Source organism: Oncorhynchus tshawytscha, linkage group LG16, assembly GCF_018296145.1.
Source record: "Oncorhynchus tshawytscha isolate Ot180627B linkage group LG16, Otsh_v2.0, whole genome shotgun sequence".
Taxonomy (NCBI): domain Eukaryota; kingdom Metazoa; phylum Chordata; class Actinopteri; order Salmoniformes; family Salmonidae; genus Oncorhynchus; species Oncorhynchus tshawytscha.
The window spans coordinates 47,800,146-47,824,914 of NC_056444.1; the positions used below are offsets into that span (position 1 = coordinate 47,800,146).

The 24,769-nt window shown below is 44.1% G+C and overlaps 1 protein-coding gene across 1 annotated transcript in view; it reads right to left on the reverse strand.

Annotated features, from left to right (window-relative positions):
* The window catches only part of LOC112215777 (cadherin-4-like), a 404,729-nt gene that overhangs the window by 46,856 nt on the left and 333,104 nt on the right, over positions 1 to 24,769 (reverse strand). The window contains exons 6-9 of the mRNA XM_042299244.1: positions 9,802 to 9,957; positions 7,035 to 7,179; positions 3,662 to 3,834; positions 253 to 390 (exon numbers count right to left, since the gene is read on the reverse strand). Coding sequence (XP_042155178.1) covers positions 253 to 390; positions 3,662 to 3,834; positions 7,035 to 7,179; positions 9,802 to 9,957 — 612 coding nt within the window. The remainder of the gene's footprint in view (positions 1 to 252; positions 391 to 3,661; positions 3,835 to 7,034; positions 7,180 to 9,801; positions 9,958 to 24,769) is intronic.

Sequence of the window (24,769 nt, forward strand, 5' to 3'; positions counted from 1 at the left end):
CAACCTGTTGTTGAACTTCTTGCTTCAAATGGATCAATCGTAGTGTTTCTTCAAATCGATCAATCGCAGTGAGGTGAGTTGTAAAAGCACAATACTGTTTTGATTGAATGACGTGAGAATGGTTAGAAGGACAATTGAGCCTTAGCGAGTTGGATACTACGCACGTCCTGAGGGAATTTTACTGCGGTCAAGACTCATGACTGCTGGTGTGGTGGTAACAGGGTCACCGCAACAGCCCTACTCTCTACTCACGGTTCTGGAGGTGAGCTCCGGCGGGTTGTCGTTGATGTCTGTGACAGAGATGATGGCGGTGGCCGTGTTAGACAGGCCAAAGTTTAGGTTGCCCTCCATGTCCGTGGCCTGGACTATGATGCTGTACTGGGATACTTTCTACAGGACAATCACACAGAGAGAAGAGAGAGACAGTTAGAAGAGAAACCAGAAATCAAACTTACACACACAGTGAGAAAAAAAACAACACTCAAATGCTCAATCATACAAAACTGCATAACGAGTTCAAGGAGGTCAATGTATCCTCTTCTTTAGGTTGTGCAGAAATAATAAACCATTTTACACAACACACATTCTGTCTCTCTCTCACACACATTAGGTTGCCTCTACACCCACTGTGGTTCTCTCCTCAGCCACAAACCTTTAGCCTGGTAACAGCTTTGCTAGTGTGGATCCGGTATGTCTCTGACGAAATTAGAAGCAAAACGGCTTGTTCATCCCCTCCCATGACTGTTCTCCCTCCCCTACCTTGGCCCCTACCTCGGGCCCTATCACTCATCTTAATGGGAGCCCAAGCACTGTGGAAAGGAACGCTGAAAGTGTTTTTTTGAAGCTGTCTGTACAGAACAGCACTCCTACCTGGGGGAACACAGAGAAATGTTCCCTCCATTTTGTTTTACCTCCTCCCCCTACTCTTCACACAGTTGCTTTGCCTTTTTAGAAATTGGTTAATGTTCTTCTTTCCTCACGTGTTGCGTTGGGGCAACCAGCTCTCCTATGTGTAGCCTACAATTCACAGCTACCATTTTAGAAAGGAGGAGAGTTGAGAATCAGCTGAGAGAAGCTGAATGTGTCACAACTTTACACAACCAGCCCATGTAAGAGCTGTCCATGGTTCTGAGTTCAACATAAATGCTCAGCTGTCCATGGTGCTGAAACCAACCCATTCACCTTAGAATGCTGCCCTATTCATAGAGATTTGGTTATACCGGTATGTGTATGTGTTTTTATGAAAACCCTTTTGAGTTTGTTTGTGTGTATACCTCCCTCCCTCTCTCCCCCTGTCCCAGGCTGCAGACAAACAGGCAGGCAAGGCAGGCAGGCAGGCAGGCATAGGGGACAGGACCTGGGAGCTGTCAGGATAATGTGTCTCTTCCCTGGGATTCCCAATTACACTCCCAGTGTCTCCCTCACCTGCTAATTACAGAGTAAATATCCCAATTAGACTGTGAATCCACATCAGAAGGATTAGACAGCTCAGCTCAGCTCTGCTCAGCAGCCTCTCGACCCCCCACCACACACACATTCACATCCCCACATGCACACACAGATGTGCGCTCACACGAACACACACACGTGCACGTATGCACGCAAGTACGCACACACAAACACACATCTTGTTCAGGAGCCCTAGCTGGCCCACCAGTCCTATCGGGGAGAATCTGCAGTGTGTACCGCTGGCCCACTAATTAGACAAGCCGCTAATTATGTAGAGCACCTCGGAACCTCTCTAAACCACGACAGATCACCAACTACTCTCCACACTACGCCCTTACGCCCCCACACTGTCCTGCACTGTACTAGCTGCTTCTCCACAGAGTTGCTGCCACTGAGTCTACCGGTTCCTAGACCATGGCGAAACAAAGGGAAAGAGAAAAGACGACAGAGGAAGGATACAGAGGCTGGGATGAGCCGAGTAGCGTACAAGTTTTTTTTTTAAAGACGAAGAAGAAGAAGGAAAGCGAGAGCTAAGGATAAGAGGACTATAGCGGTGGATGGGAAGAGTGAGGAAGAAGGGAACGTGTTGAAAGGCATGTGTGGTAGGGGAGAGGAGTCAGGGGAGAAAGTGATAGATCAGAGAGAGGGCACACTTAGACATCTGGCTTCTTGGAGAAAACCTCCTTTAAGCTGGCGTCTCCTGAGGAAAGGCAGGCAGAGAGACCTTTATGAGACTGTAGCCGAACTCTGCAAACTGGGCTAGAGTAACAACGAAGCCTGTGCTACTCTCTCATTCGCTCTCTGTCAGCCTCCTGTTCTGTTAAGTATTCATGTTTATGTATATATGCACTCAGATTTCTGCAAGGGTAAGGGTGTTCTTATCTGTTCTCTACGGGAATGCTGGAGGAAACTTTCGGAGGTAAGTACATTGGTGTGTGCCAACTGAAAGATTGTGTGTGTGTTTGTGTGTAAAAGAAAGAAAGAATGTTTGTGTGTATTTCAGTGTGAGCTTGTGTACAGTGTGTGTGTGTGTGTGTGTGTGGTGTGTGTGTGTGTGTGTGTGTGTGTGTGTGAGAGCTCTAATCCAACATTGGGAATGAATTAGGTTAGATTGGCAGTGTTTGGATAAAAGAGATGTGGAACAACAAGCAGGGGTCAAGCTAAAATGTTTCCTCTTTCATCAATTTATCTCCTTTTCTATCCATCCCTCCCTTCCTTCCTTTCTTGTGTCTCCCATATTGTTTCATACTGTTCCCTCTCTGTATCACTCAGTTATATGTTTTATATATTTTTATTTTGCCTTACTTTATTTAACTAGGCAAGTCAGTTGAAATAACAAATTCTTATTTTCAATGATGGCCTGGGAACAGTGGGTTAACTGCCTTGTTCCGGGGCAGAACGACAGATTTTGACCTTGTCAGCTCGGGGATTCGATCTTGCAACCTTTCGGTTACAAGTCCAACGCTCTAACCACTAGAGGCTACCTGCCGTTATCTCTCATCCCTCCCTTCCTTTTCTCTTTCCATGTCCAACTCATCAGCCTCTCTCTTCCTTCCTTCCATGTACTTCAGTGTGTGTTTGACAGGTGTCAAGGGTGCGAACACACACACACACACACACACACACACACACACACACACACACACACACACACACACACACACACACACACACACACACACACACACACACACACACACCTGAAGGCTCCATGACGCGCTGTTAATAGGTCTGTCAGCAGTGACAGGTAGCTAGGGTGATGCAGCAGAGAGATTCCCTTTAGGGCGTTGAGAGTGTTGTCACAGGGACATCCGTGTCACTTAAATAAAGATGTTAGGATGTAGTCATAACGTGACAGCTCCATAAACAAGGTGACCTCAAGGGGGCGGCTTGGGTAACACTGAGCAGAGCGTGACGTGTGGTGACAGACACCCATGAAGAACATGTATGCTAGATGGGCTACAACCACACACGCCTTAAGGCCCAAAAATGGACCTCTTTTGAGTTGAAAAATACAATGGAAATAGCCTAAAAACAACACAACGCCTGATTCTGTTACATAACTTTCCCGGAGGCAGTTGCAGCACTGCTATTCACCTTCACATTATCCTCATTTCTTATGTGGACAGCCAGGAGTTGTTTTGACCTGACCAGAAAAACTCTCTACTTTTCACCGAGGACACATCCCACCAGCGTTACCAGGGTTACTGACCTCGCGGTCGAGGCCTGCTGCCACGGTGACAATGTCTCCAGTCTCGCTGTTGATGGTGAACATGTTGGGGATGGGGCTGTGTGGCGTCTGGGACAGGATCCGGTAGCGCACCATCCCATTGGCCGTGGTGTTGTCGTCGTTATCGAAGGCTGCCAGGTGCATCACAAATGTACCTGAGGACGAGGAGGCAACAGTCAATCTGGGCGTACATACTGAACGTGGGGACAAACACACTGCACGCAAACACATTCAAACCAAGGTTACTATAGTTGTGTGTTTTTATTAGCACGTTAACGGGTGACCTGTTTATCGCCATGGAGCAGCACTTCTAAGCGCACATGTTTCCGCACAGACCCCTTTATGCACAGAACACGACACGGAACACCTGCTACAGTCAATGCTGGCACCTTTACATGAAACCGCTTTCTGCTGAAGACCGTGTGCCTCTAGCCAAAATCATGTGAAACTTATGGCATATTAAATGATATAATTATACCCAATATTACCAGTGCTTTGTTTTTATCTCTGCTGCGGATACGTGCATGCCGCAGGCCGTTTTAAACTACTCGCGAGCCGCACATTTTTTGGGGTTTGAAAACAAACTGCATTGTTTAGCTAGCTAATCGTGTAGCTAACTAGCAACCTGTTAACTTGACCACTGACTAGGCTATGCACAGACTTGGATGGCACAGGAAGAAGTGAAAAGGAATAGGCCACTCACAGAGATGCTTCAAAGGTAGGCTGCAAGAGTGGAGTGTGTATGATTGTGTGTGAGAGAAGATGTGTGTGAGGTCGGGAGTAAGTGGACAAGTTCGTTTTGCATGGCCCGTGTGTCCCGGGTGAGTGGAGACTTCACTTAAGGACCAATGGAATGGCCTAAAATGTGAAAATGTGCCCACCGGGGGCACCGGGCCATGAAAAAGGAACTTGTCCACTTACTCCCGCCCTCACACACACCTTCTCTCTCACACACACACAATCATACACACTCCACTCTTGCTGCCTACCTTTGAAGCATCTCTGTGAGTGTGAAAGAGAGAGGGTGTGGGAAACCTTCACAGTACAGATGGTTACAGTGTTTCCATAACATTGTCGGACAAGCTGAAAATCTCTTTGTTCTTTGTATTCTTAGAGCCAGTTATGTTTTCCTATAGCCACACTCATTTAGAATGCCTGAAGCTTTAACAGTACTTAAAGCTGTGTGTGTGTGTGTGTGTGTGTGTGTGTGTGTGTGTGTGTGTGTGTGTGTGTGTGTGTGTGTGTGTGTGTGGGGGGACATGTTTAACTATACTTGTGGGGAACAGTAGTCCCCACAAGAATTGTTAACAAACAACAATTTGACCAACTAGGGACATTTTGTCAGTCCCCACAAGGTCAAATGCTATTTCTAGGGGGTTTAGGGTTAAGGTTAGAATTAGTGTTAGAATTAGGTTTAGGGTTAGGAGCTAAGGTTAGTTTTAGGGTTAGGAGCTAGGGTTAAGGTTAGGATTAAGGTATTGGTTAGGGATAGGTTTAGGTTTAGGGGTTAGGGAAAATACAATTTTGAATGGGACTGAATTGTGTGTCCCCACAAGGTTAGTTGTACAAGTTCAGTTTTGTTTCGGTTAGTGTCAGATCAATCTGATTTGATGTTTTTTATTTAGTTAACGTTTTACACACACATTTATATTTAGTTCCAATATTATCCTGTAGTTATTGTGTTTTTAGAGATATCACTAATGCATATGGTGATTAGAAAACCCCAATATTTTGAGAAAAACAAAAAAATAAAAAAATAAAAAAATAAAACTGAACTTAATTCGTGATGGATTTTATTTTATTCTAGTTCGTTTTGGAGTCTTATATAATAGTTTCAGTACAATTTTAGTATTTCAAAACGGGTTTGTAATTGTATTTGTTAGGATTTTTTTTGTTTTGTTTACTATAATAACCTTGGTTCATACACACACTGATCTCTCCCTCTTCCTCTATTCCTTATTACGCTCTTCTCTCTCTGTCCCAGTCCCCTTTCCAATTGCTCTCTTTCTCAGTCCTCTCCTCTCCAGCAGTAGTTTCCATACAATTCTAATTACCAGAGATAGTGATATCATCCCAGCGACAGGCTCCGTCCAGAGATAATTCACACCATGGCCCGCATCTCAAACTCCATTACATTTCAAAGCAGCATTTGTCAATGGGGCAGAGGAGAGAGAAGGAAGATTCCAAAGGACTCAGAGAAAGGAGAGGAAGAAAGACCAGAGGAACACAGTGAGAGATAAAGGACAGGCAGAAAGGGGCTTTGCTTTTGGTTTGGTTCAAATGAAGGAAAGTATAAATCTTCCACCCATCTCTCTCTCTCGGTCTCCCTTTCTGTAGAAAAAAAAGAGAGGAGAGATGGAGACTCACACCGTGTCACCCATCGCCTGGGTAATTTCATTAAACGCCACTCTTAGGGGGCTTAATGTGGACCCTTTCTACGGGCGTCCTGCTCTGTGCCTGACAGGATTAGGGCTCTAAATGACTCTTTAATTTGAAAGCGAATTCAACTCAGTAATTGGCTTCCCACTGAAACCACTGGAGCTCTAGATTCTAAAACTATTTTTTTATGATTATTGTTCGGCTGCATGTCACGCATGCTACCGCTGAGGTTTGGGGATGTGTGCACGTGTGTGTGTGCACGTGTGCGTGCCTCCTTGTGTTGGGGTGGGAGAGTTTGTAGCAAAATCGGTTCAGAGTGAAAAAGAGAACGAAAGAGAGAGTTAGTGAGAAAAGTAAAGTACACAGCTAGGCCCAGGAAACCTCTTCAGATTTCAGATCACCGTTAGTGCAATAAGTCCTGGCTCATCAGTCTTTCTCTCAATCTTTCACACACACACACACACACACACACACACACACACACACACACACACACACACACACACACACTCCCTCATGACACACACACACACCTCCCTCATGAGGGAACACATAAAATGAGTCAGTGGAGCTACAGCTGCAGCTTGGCACATTTAATCCTCAATATCCTCTCCAGCCACAACATCCACAGCTTTATGGCCATGCAGCCCAGCACTAGAGCTGGCTAAATGAACACACTGCAGGACAGAAGCCCTCCATCTGAATAAATGCCTCTGGTCTATATCAAGTGGAATGTGAAGCAGAATAAATCTATTAAAAAAAAGAAACATAAAAGCCCCGAACGGTATCCTCTTCGGGCTCGGTTCTTCTCACGCAGAATAGCAAAGGAAGGTACAAAGACTGTTGTAAAACTCACTATTCTCTGCAGTGTGATTTACATCGTAGCTTTCGTCCGTCCATGTCTGTGAGAAAGAGGTGGTGTTTGAGGTGGTGGTGAGGTGGTGTGTTCCCTCCCTCCCTTCCTTCCTGTGTTTACCTGGCTTGGAGCCCTCATCCACAGAGCCGTTGTAGACCTGGTTCTTGAATTCAGGCCGGTTGTCGTTCATGTCTATGACATAGATGTACAGGTCTATGGGGCTCTCCACCCGCTCACCATTCATGTTCACTGCATGGGCACGAAGCTGGGGGGAGAGACAGAGACAGACAGAGAGAGAGAGAGAGAGAGGGTCAGTTAAGTTACCATTAACAAACTCAACATCGGTAACATGATATGCTTGATATGCAGTGTGGCAACCAGTACTAGACACTGCATTAAGGCATATTTCTGGAAAAACAACAGGAACAGAGAGAAACAAACAATGTTGCATTGCATACATCAATTGTGCAATTGTGCAGACCGACGGGCACCAATAATATATACCAGAAAAACAACAGCTATGATTATATTTAATTTAAATGTAAAGTTCTGGGGGAGAAATGTCACACCCTAAAATTTTGTCCATTCTCATCTCCAACACCGAATCCTCAGAACTGGTGTCTTCAAAGTAACCAACACAACAACCTCTTTTATAAAAAGCTGACTTCCCTTAAAAATATTATTTCCTTGTATCCTTCTTCTCCTGGTCTTCTTGGATCTCAGTCCAACATTCTGTTGTTGTTGTTTTTTTTAAAGGGGAATCCCAAAATCTCTTAACCTCTAGCCCACATCACAAACACAGCGATTTGATGTGAACCGCTGCCAGGCTCAGCTGTGTCCTGTCGTAGATCAATAGCAGCAGCCAACTCTAGGATTTCAAACAAAGTTTGGACATGGGATTAATACCCACATCGATACAGGCTGGGGAGCATGTCCAGATATCTGAAAGAAAAATGTTTTGATAAAGAACACTGAGGGAGAAAAACGCTGGTAACATAACTCAGTTATAGAGTATCTGTTAAGATTCAATAAACATCTACGCTCTGTTTTTACTGCACCCAGCGAGAGAGCCAAACTAACAGACTCCATTTGAAAAATGAAACAAAACATATTTTCAGGGGGTTACTGGACATACTGCTATTTGACCTTACTGGCATGTTTTAAGTCCACAAAAGAGGATTTATTCAACAATATCCCATTAGACTAAAATAGTGAAGGTTTAGGAATTATATAGGGGACTCCTGGACTAACATCCCACTGCTACAGGCTAAGGCTGGCAAATATGTAGCCTGTCAGAATGTCTGAGATGACTATCAACAGGATCCTGGAGCAGACATAGCAAGACCCATCTGATTCTCAAGAAGAAGAGAAACAAAATAAGTTGAGAGGAGAGTTGAAGCCGCAGGTCCTCCACCTTTTCGATGCTTCTGATAAGATGGTCATAGCGAGGCCTCCGACCGCAGGGTTGTGGCCTTGTGACGGGAAATAGAATTAGGAGGAGGCACCATCCACTTCCCTCCTCTAAGACAGGTGAACGTCCTCTCTCCCCCACCCTCTATTCGCCGCCCTCCACTCCCCTCTTCTCTCCTCTCTGCATCTCACAAAAATTGAATCAGCCAGGTCTCCCAAAGGTTAATTTGACTTAACTTTTTCCCTCTGCATCGTCTGATCTGGCCCTGCACCCAATATCCGAGCGCTGCACTGGCACTCTGCTACACTGCAGCCTGGGAGCCCGCAAGCCCTTATCTCTCCCCCTGCGCTGCGGCATGCGGCCCCCACACCCTCATTCAATAACACCGCCAGTAAGAGATTACCAGCCGTGTTTAAAGAAGCCAAGATGTAATTCTGGGTCCGAATGAAAGTTATCATCTTGAAAGGCACCGGGTACGAGGGAGGAAACAACACACACCACGCCACGCACCGTGGCGCCCAGCACTTGGCACAGGCCAAGCATCCGATGGAGATAACACAAGACCCAGAACACTGACTTCTTCCTTTTTTGAAAGTTTTTTTTTTTTTTTTTTTTATCTGATTGGATGCCCTGGCCTGCTATGAATCGGAGTGTGCTTATTTTGAAGACGAGAAAGTTTTGGTCTTCAAACTTTGTGTCTCTGTTTAATCCGTGTTATGAAATCAGAAACGCACATTAAAACCCAATGCTGAATGAAAAAGCTGCCTACAAAGTCGCTTTGAGGAAGCATTAGCCACCTTCAAGGATATTACAGTTGTAAGATAACGAAACAGAAATTTTACCCACAAAGCATAGCTCATGTTCTGTTCAGTCTTACGTACGTAAAGGATAATGTATAGTTGCTGACTGTGTGGCTACATTCGGTTCTTTAATGGTGTCCGACAGAGACACAGGTCCAGCTCTGACAGCTTTATCTCTTCCTCAACCTGTCTTCCTGCGCTCCTCACCTCGCCCAACTGGTGTACAGTTAGAGGATGCTATTCACCTCCATCCAGCCTGGGACTGAGCTTTAAGTCAAGCAGACGTCATCAAGCCTGGGCCTTTCCTAACAAATCACCCCATCGATCCTGCATCCTCCTGGAAAGCTGGACCTCCGAGCTCCCTGAGTCCAACAAATGCGTGGCAGACAGGATGGAGAGATGTGAGGGGTAAGGAGAAAGAGAGACAGAGAGAGAGAGACACACACACAATTGTAGAGCGAAGCATGAATGAGTGGGTGACCAATTGTGGTAGAGTCATTCTCATGGTCTGTAGGGCGAGTGTTGGTACTTGGTCAATGTCATGTAGCTGTAGCTAGCCTCAGCCTTCACTCTCTCAATCAACACTTCATCTGGACAACCTGCCCGGCCTGTCACTAACTCATTACACAGGTGCGTGTGCGTGTGCGCGTGCGTAAATTACGCGCGTGTGACTCACATGGTACGACGATCTCCTCTCTCGGTCCAGGGGTTTGGTGACGAACATCTTCCCGGCGACAGGGTCGATACTGAACACCTCATTGGGTGGCTGGTCCGCTCCCACCCCCGTGATGCTGTACCGGATGGAGATGTTACGGTCCTGGTCCGAACGGATCTGCAGACAAGACACAGTAAGGCACTGTCAGTTTTTAACTCTGTGGTCTTACTACTGCTTCTGAAATCGGGTTTCATCTTTTTCGAAGCACATTCAAGCATTGAGCAATATGGGAGATTGGAGAAATAACATTGCCTTGACAGTGTGTTATGAAATATGTGTTGGTTCCCTAGTGGTAGACGGTGATGCCGTATAGAAAGGTACCACACATTGATGGTAAACCATACTTTCTTCCATGCCACTTCATTCATTGGTGTGACTGGTTAAGCGTTGATTCCAGGACTAGATCATCATATACTGTCGAGGCTGGGAGACCAATGATACCGTGGGCCAGAGCCAGGGGACAATCATCAGATATTGTATATTCATCAAAAATACACAAAGCACACACAGGCATTCTGGCACACACACACACACACATACATACATACACAAACACACACAAACAAACACATCCATCATAACTCAGCACTCCCAGCTATAGCTGTGAATTTCATTAGTGCTACAGAATGGTGCAGAACGCATTCTCTTTGGCACAACTGGGGTACTTCAAACTGGAAATTCAATATTTCTCTTTCTTTCAGTGAATAGAAAAAGAAATCAACATACATTTGCAAAGAGCATTTTTCTTCTGCTTGACAGCTGGAGTTTTAATAAACAGCTCTTACAGGGACTGTGCCTCGAACGCTGTCACAACGTGAGCCGAAAAAGACAAATAAGAAAATGAAAATGTCAAACTCTTCTCGTAAACACTGTTATTAAGGAAGTTTAGTTTAGTTTATTAGGATGCCCATTAGCTACTGCACATGCAGCAGATACTCTTCCTGTGGTTCACGTAAAACATACAAATACATGAGAAAGGACATTCAAATAGAAATAAATAATACAAATTACATCTAAAAAACATATATATATGAAAAATAAGAGATATATATTGGAGAGACACCAAGAAAAATATTACACACTATTCATATATACATAATCATACTATTATATACAGTTAAATTAGACCTTTAGAAGAGGAGAGGAGCTGTGATACAATGTGTGTTTTTTTCTCATCAGTTTCTTAAAGCTAAATTAGCTTTTTGCCTGAGTAACCACTGATGGCAGAGCATTCCACGATGACATGGCTCTATACATAACTGAGTGACTTATTCAATCTTTTTTTGTTTTGGGAACAGTGAAGAAACCCATAGTGGCGTGTCTGGTGGGGTACGTACATTATATATACAAAAGTATGTGGACACTCCTTCAAATGACTGGATTTGGCTATTTCAGCCACACCCATTGCTGACAGGTGTATAAAATCGAGCACACCGCCATGCAATCTCCATAGACACACTTTTGTCAGTAGAATGACCCTTACTGAAGAGCTGAGAAACTTTCAACATGACACTGTCATAGAATGCCACCTCTCCAACAAGTATGTCTCGGAGCTCTAAGGACAATTACTTCGACCCCATGGCTTGAATCTGACACGCACTGTTAACTGTGGGACCTTATATAGAAATCACATCCAATCTATTGAATATACCACGGGTGGACTCCAATCAAGTTATAGAAACATCTCAAGGATGATCAATGGAAACAGGATGCACCTGAGCTCAATTTCAGGTCTCATAGCAAAAAGTCTGAATACTGATGTAAATAAGGTATTTTCAATTTTTGTTTTTATTTTATAAACATTTGCAAAAATGTCTAAAACCCTGTTTTCGCTTTGCCATTATGGTTTATTGACTGTAGAGTGATGAGGACAAATGTTTATTTAATCCATTTTGGAATAAGGCTGTAACGTAACTTCTGAATACTTTCCGAAAGCACTTTATAGATTGTCTGTAGCGGTATCTAAATATAAAAACCATATTTAAATAAATCCACACACTCTCACTCTCCCATGCATACCCCTAGAGTGCATGCAGTATAAACAAATTCAATGGACTCATTTTATCAGCTTTATTTGACTTTTTCTCAGATCATTATACATTCAAATCGTAATAATTGTCTGGACCGATATATATAAAAACAATATATAAAGAAATCCATATATTGTACAGCATAAGCAAATCTCAATGTAAGTTGAGTGAGGCCTGCAACATTCTCCCCCTTTCTGTCTCCCTCTCTCACAAGCACACGTGTCTACATGATGCTATATTATTATTTTTATTTAACCTTTATTTAACTAGGCAAATCAGTTAAGAACAAATTCTTATTTACAATGACAGCCTACCGGGGAACAGTGGGTTAACTGCCTTGTTCAGGGGCAGAACGACAGGTTTTTAACCTTGTTAGCTCGTGGATTCGATCCAGCAACCTTTCGGTTACTGGCTCAACGCTCCAACCACTAGGCTACCTGCCGCCCCATATATTGTAAAAGGACTTGAACGGGTTAAGAATAAACCATTTCTGAGAAGACTCATGTAGAGATTAGCTGGCACAGCCACACAGTCATAAAATCGTATTTTAAACCTAACCCTAACCACCCTGCTAGCCCTAATGCCTAACCCTAACCTTAAATGAAGACCAAAAAGACTCATGACAATAAACATCAACCTGCGAGTAAACCAAAGATGAACCTACGGAGAGAATAGCTGGTGATATACTACACACATGACTGTGCAAACACACACACACACACACAAGAACCCAACCACCCACCCACACATTTCAGAGCAGAAGAGCTATTAAGTACATTAAGTTAATTGCACGGAGTGTGATTTGGGCTGAAGTGGAGAGTAATTGGGCTTCATTTGAGGGGGTCTGTCAATTTAGCTCCCGCATAAGGTGCTAGCCAGCCCTCCAACTTCCTTCCATTAGAGGGAAGAGAGCTAGTGCTACTATTTCACACACACACACACACACACACACACACACACACACACACACACACACACACACACACACACACACACACACACACACACACACACACACACACACACACACACACACACACACACACACACACACCTCCTATCCCAACACCTCTTCTCCAATCAGTGACTATTTCAGGAGCGAGCCGCGAGTGGTCGTAAAGTGAAAGACAAAGTTGTCTCCATCTTTCAGCACTCACGGTACCAATTTGACAGTACTTTTGACCCACTAGGATCCTGGCCCGGAGAGAGAATAGCCTGAGACTAACCAGGGAAGGACTAGGACATAGTGTGTCAGACAGCTGTCATCCAGACTGATCCTAGCATCACCATAACAACCTGTCATCATCATCATCATCACCAGGATCATCATCGTCCTCCTCCTCCTCCTCCTCTCCCTCCACTCTCAATGCGTTGTAACAGTATGGTCCCCCACACAAGCTCACAGCCCTCTCTGGAGGAACTACTACTTACATACAGCAAACACACACACACACACACACACACACACACGTGCGTACTTGCGCAAAGGCCTATGCTCCAACGCAGTGAATTACTTGAAAGCTGACGGCCATGGTAATTAACAAGCTGTTTTTTACAGATTGGCTACTTGTACTTCAAAGACTTTCCATCCTCAAAAACAACAACAACAAACAGAGGAGAGAGGGCTATAGGTGTAACTAGCAGCTGGGTTGAACTCTCCCTCCCCTAACTACTGTCCTCCATGCTCATTTAGCTGAAGCATTAAGGCGGGGTGGGAGGATGGAAACCTTACCAACTTAATTTGCTGCTTCCAGTTCAAAATTCTCCACGGCTAAACTACTGTGTTTCTCCTGCCTCCCCTTCTCTCTCACTCTCTCTTTCTCTCCATTTCAGGGACAGAAACCATGCATGAAAAAATGTACTTACTTCAATCCGTTGGCTTCGGCAGCGGCGCATAAATCCTTCCCAGTTAGAAGTGATAGCACTCCTTCATTTCTTCCCCCGTTCCTCCCGCCCCCTGATTTCCCACCGGCTTCCAAGTCCTCCTGCTTGGGGGAGAATCAGCTGAACGCATGTCTCCCTGGTCATTCCAGCCAATTACCTTCCCCTCCCACAACGTTCACACAACATCAGTGTATTGCTAAGGGGCACTGTCAAAAACATCACAGTCATTTGATTCCACTGTATTTTGTGTGAGTTGTGTGTCACCGTGGGTGTGTGTGTCAGAGTGGGTGTGTCACCGTGGGTGGGTGTGTGTGTCAGTGTGTGTGTGTGTGTGTCACTGTGGGCATGTGAGACGTGCTTACACACTCACAGCCCTCCGCTGGGTAATGAATGATAAAGGGACTCATTTTGAAAGGCGCTAATAATCAAGAGCAGTTTTCCTCCCCCCCCCTCTCTCTCTCTCTCTGTCTCATTCCCTCTCCTCTTGTTAGAGACAAAGGGGTGTGTGTGCGTGCGTGTGTGTGTGAATTTGTGAGACAGTATAACGTCTCTCGTCAGAACGCAGACACTGGTTAAATGACCTATTTGTCGACGGATCAAAGCAACTCTCCTCATTACTGAAAACTTGTCTGCGTAATAAGGAGATCTTATCAGTGAGCCGAGCTCCCCTCTGCCTGGCAAAACTGAATCAAATGAGAAACTATCGTGCTGCCGGCTCTCCGGGGAAAACAAGGGAGAGGAAAGGGGAGGAGGTGGAATAATAGAGAGGAGGAATAGGATAGAGGAGTGATGCTCTCTGTACTTCTGCTGGGTGCAGAGAGGACGGGGGGACGGGGGGATCAGCTCCTAAATGTTCCTGCGACATTTCCATTTCTATCGTATTTGCACAGCGTTGTTTTCGCTGTATATAAAACAATGTAATTCATATAGTATTGTGTCATGTTTCCTACTCTCACTTAAAATAGACCCGACTTGACTTTTTATAATAATCGTCTATATGTTTTGTATGTAGAAAGTCTGAAACACATTAAATCCATGACCTTAATAATGAACACTGTGTCCAATCCAGGTGTGTTACTTCTCCCGCTGTCTGACTGTCTGTGTATTATTGATAGGGCAAAATGTAGATTTCCACCTAAAATAGACACACCCAAAAGTAATTATTTTTCATGAGACGGCCATAAACAATAACTGGAAACGCTGCATAGTTTTTTAGAAAGTTCTGGAACTCACCTTTCTGGTAAAAAATAGTTATAATTTGACGAGGTGTACACCTTTCAGAGGACACAAGCTCAAGTACATTGTACAAATATTATGAGAATATGAAAAATCATATATAAATGTTTACTATTCAACAAAAGTGGGGCAATAGGGCTTGAAATGACTGTTACTATATTTAGAAAGCATTTCAATCAAATTGTAAACGACTTATTATAAGATTTCGGCCTATAAATGTAAAATAAATTATCATACTTAGTGACAGTACAATGTTGTCACCATTTCATATAACTGATGACAGACTTTTCTACTAAATGTTCTCTGAGCAGCGCTGAGTCACCATTCAAAGACGTTACAACTTCGGCACAAAGCGATTTCGCCCGTCTGTGACCAAGAGAAAGTGGTCTTGTTTCAATTCTACAAATGAGTTCTATATTTTTTCCTGTCGGCAGCTACAAATCCATCTGATAAGACCACGGCAAGAGGAGACTACTAATTGTTGCATCCCCTAGACTCTCCCGTTTCATATGCACTATTGCATGTGCAGCTGTGAGTTGCACAGGCACAGGGAATCGCTTCTTTGTCTGGATAGGCCAGAAAATATGTCACATGATGCTTGACATGGAAATAATCGATTTCCTGTGTCTGTGAAGCTGCGCTTGCAATAGCGCATACGAATCGGGACAACTAGTGGTTTTAGGGAGTGTAAAGGCAATTGATGTTGTGCCGTTCAAAGAGCTTGCTGTACACTGAAATGTCGTTCGGAACCGTTCCAGAATCGCTCAAAGTCCCCTATATAGGGGACTTAACATCTAAGAGGTTTTATGGGCTGAGCTAGTGCTAGTGGAGATGACAGCTTGGACTCCTGAGGAGAATTCGCCCTGGGGGGGGTTAGCGTTGGCTAGCTAGCTCCTGCAGGGTTTAGCGCTGTTGTTGGAAACGAAAAGCTCACGGAGCACCGGACGTCTCTGTTTCATGTGATAGGAGTGCATTCAGAGCACAGGATTGTAGCACTGTGTGTGTGTTTGTCCCCAGTAGAGGCCTTCTGAGCTCAGCTCAGCCCACACAATACTCACCACTGCAGATTGAGAGAGAAGGAGAGAGGAAGCAAACAAGGAGAGGTGTGTAAACATAAATGTAGGCACATACAGTGCTTTAAGAGAGTTTTCACACCCCTTGACTTTTTCCACATTTTGTCAGGCCAAATGAACGGTGCATTTGGAAAGTTTAGAATTTTTGGCACATTTGTTATAAATGAAAAAAGGGAAAAAACACATGTGAATAAGTATTCACACCATTTACTCAGAACTTTGTTGAAGCACATATGGCAGCAGCGATTACAGCCTCGATTCTTCTTGGGGATGACGCTACAAGCCTGGCACAACTGTATTTGGGGAGTTTCTCCCATTCTTCTCTGCAGATCCTCTCAAGGTTGGATGGTGAGCATTGCTGCTATTTTCAGTTCTCTCCAGAGATGTTTAATCGAGTTCAAGTCCGGGCTCTGGCTGAGCCACTCAAGGACATTCAAAGATTTGTCCCGAAGTCACTCCTGCGTTGTCTTGGCTGTCTGCTTAGGGTCGTTGTCCTGTTGGAAGGTTGAACCTTCGCCGCATCCTGAGGTCCTGAGCGCTCTGGAGCAAGTTTTTAAAATCAAGGATCACTCTGTACTTTGCTCGGTTCCTCTTTGCCTCGATCCTGACTAGTCTCCCAGTCCCTGCAACTGAAAAACATCCCCACAACATGATGCTGCCACCACCATGCTTCACCGTAGAGATGGTGCCAGGTTTCCTCCAGATGTGAAGCTTGGCATTCAGGCCAAAGAGTTAAATCTTGGTTTCATCAGACCAGAGAATCTTGTTTCTCATGGTCTGAGAGTCGATAGGTGCTTTTTGGCAAACTCCAAGCAGGCTGTCATGTTCCTTTTACTGAGGAGTGGCTTCAGTCTGGCCACTCTACCATAAAGGCCTGATTGTTGTCCTTCTGGAAGGTTTTCCCTTCTCCACAGAGGAACTCTAGAGCTCTGTCAGAGTGACAATCAGGTTCTTGGTCACCTCCCTGACCAAGGCCCTTCTCCCCCGATTGCTCAGTTTGGCTGGGCGGCCAGCTCTAGGAAGAGTCTTGATGGTTACAAACTTCTTCCAATTAAATCAAATCAAATCAAATGTATTTATATAGCCCTTCGTACATCAGCTGATATCTCAAAGTGCTGTACAGAAACCCAGCCTAAAACCCCAAACAGCAAGCAATGCAGGTGTAGAAGCACGGTGGCTAGGAAAAACTCCCTAGAAAGGCCAAAACCTAGGAAGAAACCTAGAGAGGAACCAAGCTATGTGGGGTGGCAAGTCCTCTTCTGGCTGTGCCGGGTGGAGATTATAACAGAACATGGCCAAGATGTTCAAATGTTCATAAATGACCAGCATGGTCGAATAATAATAAGGCAGAACAGTTGAAACTGGAGCAGCAGCACAGTCAGGTGGAAGTTGAAACTGAAACTGAAAGAATGATAGAGGCCACTGTGTTCTTGGGGACCTGTCTCGGAGCTCTACGGACAATTCCTTCGACCTCATGACCTCATGGTTTTTGCTCTGACATGCACTGTCAACTGTGGGACCTCAATTCAATTTGCAACAGGTGGACTCCAATCAAGTTGAAGAAACATCTCAAGGATGATCAATGGAAACAGGATGCAACTGAGCTCAATTTCGAGTCTCATAGCAACGGGTCTGAATATTTATGTAAATATGGTATTTCTGTTTTTATTTTTGATACATTTGCAAACATTTAAAAATCCTGTGCTTTGAATGCACTCCTATCACATGTTTAGATTGCTGAGGACTTTTTTGTATTTAATACATTTTAGAATAAGGCTGTAATGTAACAAACATGTGGAAAAGGTCAAGGGGTCTGAATACTTTCATAAGGCAATGTACACACTGGAGTTGCAACCAAGAATACATTGAATGTTCCTGAGTGGTCTATTTACAATTTTGACTGAAATTGTCTTGAAAATCTATGGCAAGACTTGAAAACGGCTGTCTAGCAATGATCAACAACAAACTTGACAGAGCTTGAATCATTTTTTAAAAAGAATAATGTGCAAATATTGTACAATCTAGTTGTGGAAAGCTCTTAAGAGACTTTCCCAGAAAGACTCACAGCTGTAATCGCTGCCAAAGGGGATTCTAACATGTATTGATATTTCTGTATTTCATTTTCAATAAATGTACAAAGAAATGTCTAAAAACATCTTTTCACTTTGTCACTATATGGGGTAGTGTGTGTGGATGGGCGAGACAAAACATATACTTCATCCATTTTGAATTTAGGCTGTAACAACAACAAAAAACATGTGGAATAAGTCAAAGGGTGTACTTTCAGAAGGCACTGTACGTACTGTAGGAGGTACACACTCTACACCATATGTATCTTCCCACAACAAATGCAGACGCGCACACACACTTTTTTATTAACTAGGCAAGTCAGATAAAAACACATTCTTATTTACAATGACGGCCTACCCCTGCCGAATCCTATCCCGGACGACGCTGGGCCAATTGTGTGCCGCCCTATGGGAACACACACACATGCGCGCACAAGTACACACAAGCACACACCCGCACACAACCACACACACCAGTAAGTAAAGGGGAAATGAAAAGCCAGTTGGAGACTCGGAGAAGTCAAACTCCACTACATCTCAAATGAGACGTGTGTTCTGTTTTAGGGAGGGAGGTTGTGACGTATACTGCTGTCTGAACCACTGGAGATCACACTGGCACCTGGGGTCATGACCCCAGCTAAACCTTCTCCCATTGGACAAGATCTGTCAAACCTTATTCACTAAACGTCAGAGTCCTACTAACTAAAAAGTGCCACAGACAAGTCATAACATGACTGGTGCATTTGATCCAGACATGTTCCACTACCACTATTGCCTGGATTTGGTAATACAGAACATACAATATATTGCCAGAGTCGCCTGCAACGTCCAAAGAACAACATTGCCATCTACAGCCGGCATTGGCCAGGGAGTGGTTCCAACATTGGCCGTGTGTTATTGTTTGAGTTGAGGTTTGAAATGTGGGTGAATAAGCATGAACGTACTCACACGCTTGCACGCATGCGCGCACACACACAAAGCCACACGCAAAAACACACACACACACACAAAACCACACACACGCAGACACAGACACAGACACAAGCATACACAATACAATAATATTGCCTTCTTTGCAATCCTGGATTAAATGACAAATGAAAAAGGAAAACTTATTTGGACTTGGAATTAGTTTCCAGCTTTGTATATAATCTGTAAAAACCTCAAACCATTTAAAGGATTTTCTATAAAAGACCCTTTTGTGTGGGAAAATACTATAAGAAAGGATATCTCTTTAGATATTTTCAAAAGAAAACGTCCAATTTCCTACTTTTATATTAGGACAAATAAATATTTGTCAAATTATATTTAAACTTGTACAGACATGCAAAACATAAAAAATAAAAAAAATTGGGGGGGGTAATCCTTTGGATAGTCTTAAAAAGTGGCGCGATTATGAAATGACACTCTCACGTCTACGAATTTCTTTCTCTTTCTTTCTCCTTCTCAGTGCTTTGTGTTGTTTTAGGGTCTCCCAACAACAAGTATTTATGAAATAAGAAGTGGAGATGCAGTTTCCTTGGTACTACAACCTACAGTTAGTCCTGATGTACACACACCAATGATCTGGCCTGTCATAACTGTGACAATTAGGTACTGTGGTCTGCCTGGTGTTCAAAGGGACTGACATTCAACCACGAAGAATCAGGATCTGCAGCCCCTCCAGAAACACATGTGCACACACGCACACACACGCTCACAAGAAACTGCTAGATATGTACCTAGCTCTACACTAAAGCAGCAGAAACAACAGAGTAAATCCCACCAAGCAGGTGGAGTTACAGATACTATCATTTTTGGGACACTGTAAAGTCCATGGAGAATAAGAGCACCTCCTCCCAGCTGCCCACTGCACTGAGGCTAGGAAACACTGATAAATCTACGATAATCGATCATTTCAATAAGCATTTTTCTACGGCTGGCCATGCTTTCCACCTGGCTAGCCCTACCTCGGCCAACAGTTCTGCACCCCCTGCAGCAATTTCCGAGCTGGTCATGGGTGAACCTCAGCCACACTCAAGGTATCATAACCGTCATCGATAAAAGACAGCACTGTGCCGCTGTCTTCATCGACCTGGTCAAGGCTTTCGACTCTGTCAAATCACTGCCGGCAGACTCAATGGCTTTGGTTTGTCAAATGACTGCCTCGCCTGGTTCACCAACTACTTTTCAGATAGAGTTCAGTGTGTCAAATCGGAGGGCCTGTTGTCCGGACCTCTGGCAGTCTCTATGGGGGTGCCACAGGGTTCAATTCTCGGGCCGACTCTTTTCTCTCTATTAATCAATGATGTCGCTCTTGCTGCTGGTGATTCTCTGAATCACCTCTACACAGACGACATCATTTTGTATACATCTGGCCCTTCTTTGGACACTGTGTTAACTTCTTGGTGACAGGGGACAGTATTTCCATTGCTCCTCTCCCCAGAAGATAATATATGCATATTATTAGTAGATTTGGGTAGAAAACACTCTGAAGTTTCTAAAACTGTTTGAATCATGTCTGTGAGTATAACAGAACTTATGTAGCAGGCGAAACCCAGAGGAAAAACCATTTAGATTTTTGTTTTGGAGGTCACTCTCTTTTCAATGATCTTTCATTGGGAATCCAGATTTCTAAGGGACTTTCTTGCAGTTCCTACCGCTTCCACAGTCTTTAGAAATTGGTTGAGGTTTTTCCTTTGTGTAATGAAGAAGTAGCCCTGTTCAAAACGAGGGTCACTTCAAAGGTAGCATCAGTTTGTTTTCTTCCTGTATTGAACACAGATCATCCCGTCTTCAATTTGATCGATTATTTACGTAAAAAAAGACCTACAGTTGTATTACAAAAATATTTTTGCAAAGGTAACTTTTGAGATATTTTGTAGTCACGTTGAGCAAATTGGAACCAGTGTTTTTCTGGATCAATCACGCCAAATAAATTAACATTTTGGATATATATCGACGGAATTAATCGAACAAAAGGACCATTTGTGATGTTTATGGGACATATTGGAGTGCCAACAGAAGAAGCTCGTCAAAGGTAAGGCCTGATTTATATTTTTATTTCTGCGTTTTGTGTCACGCCTGCGTTTTGTATCACGCCTCTCTTTTGTTTACGGAGGTGCTATCCTCAGATAATAGCATCGTTAGCTTTCGCCAAAATGCCTTTTTGAAATCTGACATGTTGGCTGGATTTACAACACATGTAGCTTTAATTTGGTATCTTACATGTGTGATTTCATGAAAGTTTGATTTTTATAGTAATTTATTTGAATCTGGCGCTCTGCATTTTGTCTGGCTTTTGGCGTCCCACATATCCCAGAGATGTTAACAAACCTCCAAACAAGCTTCAACGCCATTAAACACTCCTTCCGTGGTCTCCAACTGCTTTTAAATGCTAGTAAAACTAAATGCACGCTCTTAAACCAATTGCTGCCCGCACCCGCCCACACGACTAGCATCACTACTCTGGACTGTTCCGACTTAGAATATGTGCACAACTACAAATACCTAGGTGTCTGGTTAGACTGTAAATTCTCCTTCCAGACTCACATTAAGCATCTCCAATCCAAAATTAAATCTAGAATTGGCTTCCTATTTCCCAGCAATGCCTCCTTCGCTGCATGAAAAACTGACTATCCTACCAATCCTTGACTTCGGCAACGTAATTTACAAAATAGCCTCCAACACTCTACTCAGCAAACTGGATGTAGTCTCACAGTGCCATCCGTTTTGTCACCAAAGCACCATATACTACCCACCACTGCGACCTGTATGCTCTCGTTGGCTGGCCCTCTCTACATATTCGTTGCCAAACCCACTGGCTCCAGATCATCTATAAGTCTTTGCTAGGTAAAGCCCTGCCTTATCTCAGCTCGCTGGTCACCATAGCAACACCCACCCGTAGCACGCGTTCCAGCAGGTATATTCCTCTAATTATCCCCAAAGCCAACACTTCCTTCGGCCGCCTTTCCTTCCAGTTCTCTGCTGCCAGTGACTGGAACGAATTACAAAAATCACTGAAGCTGTAGACTTAAATCTCCCTCACTAACTTTAAGCATCAGCTGTCAGAGCAGCTTTCCGATCACTGTACCTGTACACAGCCCATCTGTAAATAGCACACCCAACTACCTCATCCCCATATTGTTATTTATCTCCTTGCTCTTTTGCACCCCAGTATCTCTACTTGCACATCATCATCTGCACATCTATCACTCCAGTGTTAATACTAAATTGTAATTATTTCGCCTCTATGGCCTATTTATTGCCTTACCTCCCTAATCTTCTACATTTGCACACACTGTACATAGATTTTTATTATATTGTGTTATTGACTGTACGTTTGTTTATGTGTAACTCTATGTTGTTGTTTTTGTCGCACTGCTTTGCATGATCTTGGCCAGGTCGCATTTGTAAATGAGAACTTGTTCTCAACTGGCTTAGCTGGTTAAATAAAGGCAAAATAAAATGTAAAACAAAATCCATCAGGTCACTGCAACCAGAGAGGCGAGAGAGTGGCAATGGCATGTTGCTAGTTCCCGCAGATAAACAAACAGTTATAAGCACACACACGCAAATGCACACACACAGACACACACACACACACTCACACACTCACACACACACAAGCATGTGTGTGTGATACAGACTAATATGTGGCCTGTGTGCGGGCTCTGGGTGAGGAGGGCGAGAGCAATACAATACCCTTCTCTCTATTAGTGAAAGGAACTAATTAATGGGTGTTAAGCAGGGAATGACTTTTCCAATTATTGCCTTAGCGGGACACAGTGGTTAAAGGAGCCTGGGACTGAATAGTAGAGGCTTATGGTAAATTAGGAAGCCTATTCTCCCTGTAGGTAACAATGGTCTGACTCCCCTCATTCTCTCTCCTCTGCTCTGGGAGGAAAGAATGGAGAGAACGCAGCCATTATAATGGTGGAGAAAGCAATGTTTCTCTCTCTATTTCTCTCTCTTTCCCTCTCTTTCTGCCTCGTTGATTATATAGGATTGATTGAATTGTGAAATCAGAGAGGGATGGATGCATGAATGAGTTTTCTTAGCTGCTCCTAGAGGCTTTTCACACGCTGACTCTTCCAGGGCAGAGAGACAGAGGGGCGAATGTGTGGCTACTGCACTTTCCTCACCATTTAGCCCCCACCCCCACCGCCACTCCGTCCACTCTTCTCTCCCCCCTCTCTCTTCATCCATTCCCTCCCTCCACTCATACTCGGAGTCCATCAGGCCACAGTGAGGAGGAGGAATGCAGAGTAGAGAGAAAATGGGGACAGAACGAGTGAGAGGGGAAAAGGAAGTGGGAGGGGTGAAGACACTGCATCAGCAGAATCCTACAGTGGGGTATGTGCCTTAACTGGCTGGCCACTGAACAATAGAAATGTAGCCAGGGGTATACTGTGCCTTGATTGGAGCTTGTGGAGACACTAACCTGGCTAGAGAAGTGATCATAGAGGGGAAGGCCAACATACAGTGCATTCGGAAAGTATTCAGACCCCTTGACTGTTTCCACATTTTGTTGAGTTCACTGCCTTATTCTAATTCAATTATTTCCCCCCTCATCAATCTACACACAATACTCCATAATAACGATGCAAAAACAGGTTTTTAGAAAACCGAAATATGACATTTACATAAGTACTCAGACCCTTTACTCAGTACTTTGTTGAAGCACCTTTGGCAGCAATTACAGACTTGAGTCTTCTTGGGTGTGACATCTAATTCATCTGGTATAATTTCCTACATGTACAATCCTTTCCTTTAAATTCCGCCTGTTGCTCTTCCTCTTTTTCCCACAGACACACACAGATGGCTATAAGGACAGAAGGAGGCTCTCTTTCCAGCCCACAGGAGGAAACACCTTTTGGAATCTCACCTGGTAAAACAGATGTCTAAGGAGCAGCTGGCTGAGGATGGAGGGATGGACGTATAGAGGGAGGAGAGAAAAAGACGAGAGGAGAGCAGAGGAGGAGGGTGTATTCATGTTTGATGTCGAACTGGATGTCTGACAAAACAAACCTCTTCCAGCCAAGGCCTGTCCATGCCAAGCAAGCTGGTGAGAGGCTGGACCTGTGGTGTCATATGGTGGGAGCGCACACACATAAACACACGCGAGCATGCGCGCGTACGCGCACACACACACACACACAGAGTCCAACTACAGCGCCTCAGCCAGTCTGTCTGTGTTTCTCAGGATGTTCTGGCTCAGACTAAACCCAGGGAGGGAGTCTGTTTGGCCAACTATCTCAGCCTGGGAGTCCAGCTGTCAGTTTGACAAATAAACCACACTGGATTGAGGGGGAGAGAGGTATGTGTGTGTGTGTTGGTGTGAGTGCGCGTGTGGTTTGGATTGGACTCAGATGATGATGAGTGTAGGAATGAGGCTGTTATATCCTGACACTCCTCTTCCTGATTGAAATGAACCAGACAAACACCAAAGAAATGTGCCCGTGACAATGTGGGGTAGCCACTGTATGTCTGGTATTACCTAGCCTGTTCCACTAAACCAGTGGGCAAAGCAGGTGAAAACCTTATGGTCAGCCAGTTTGACCGGCAACTAAAACCTAACATGTACTGTAACATGTACTTTACTGTATGGCCCCATTGAACCAGATCTAAGAGAAGTCCTCTAGGAACCCTGGTATTA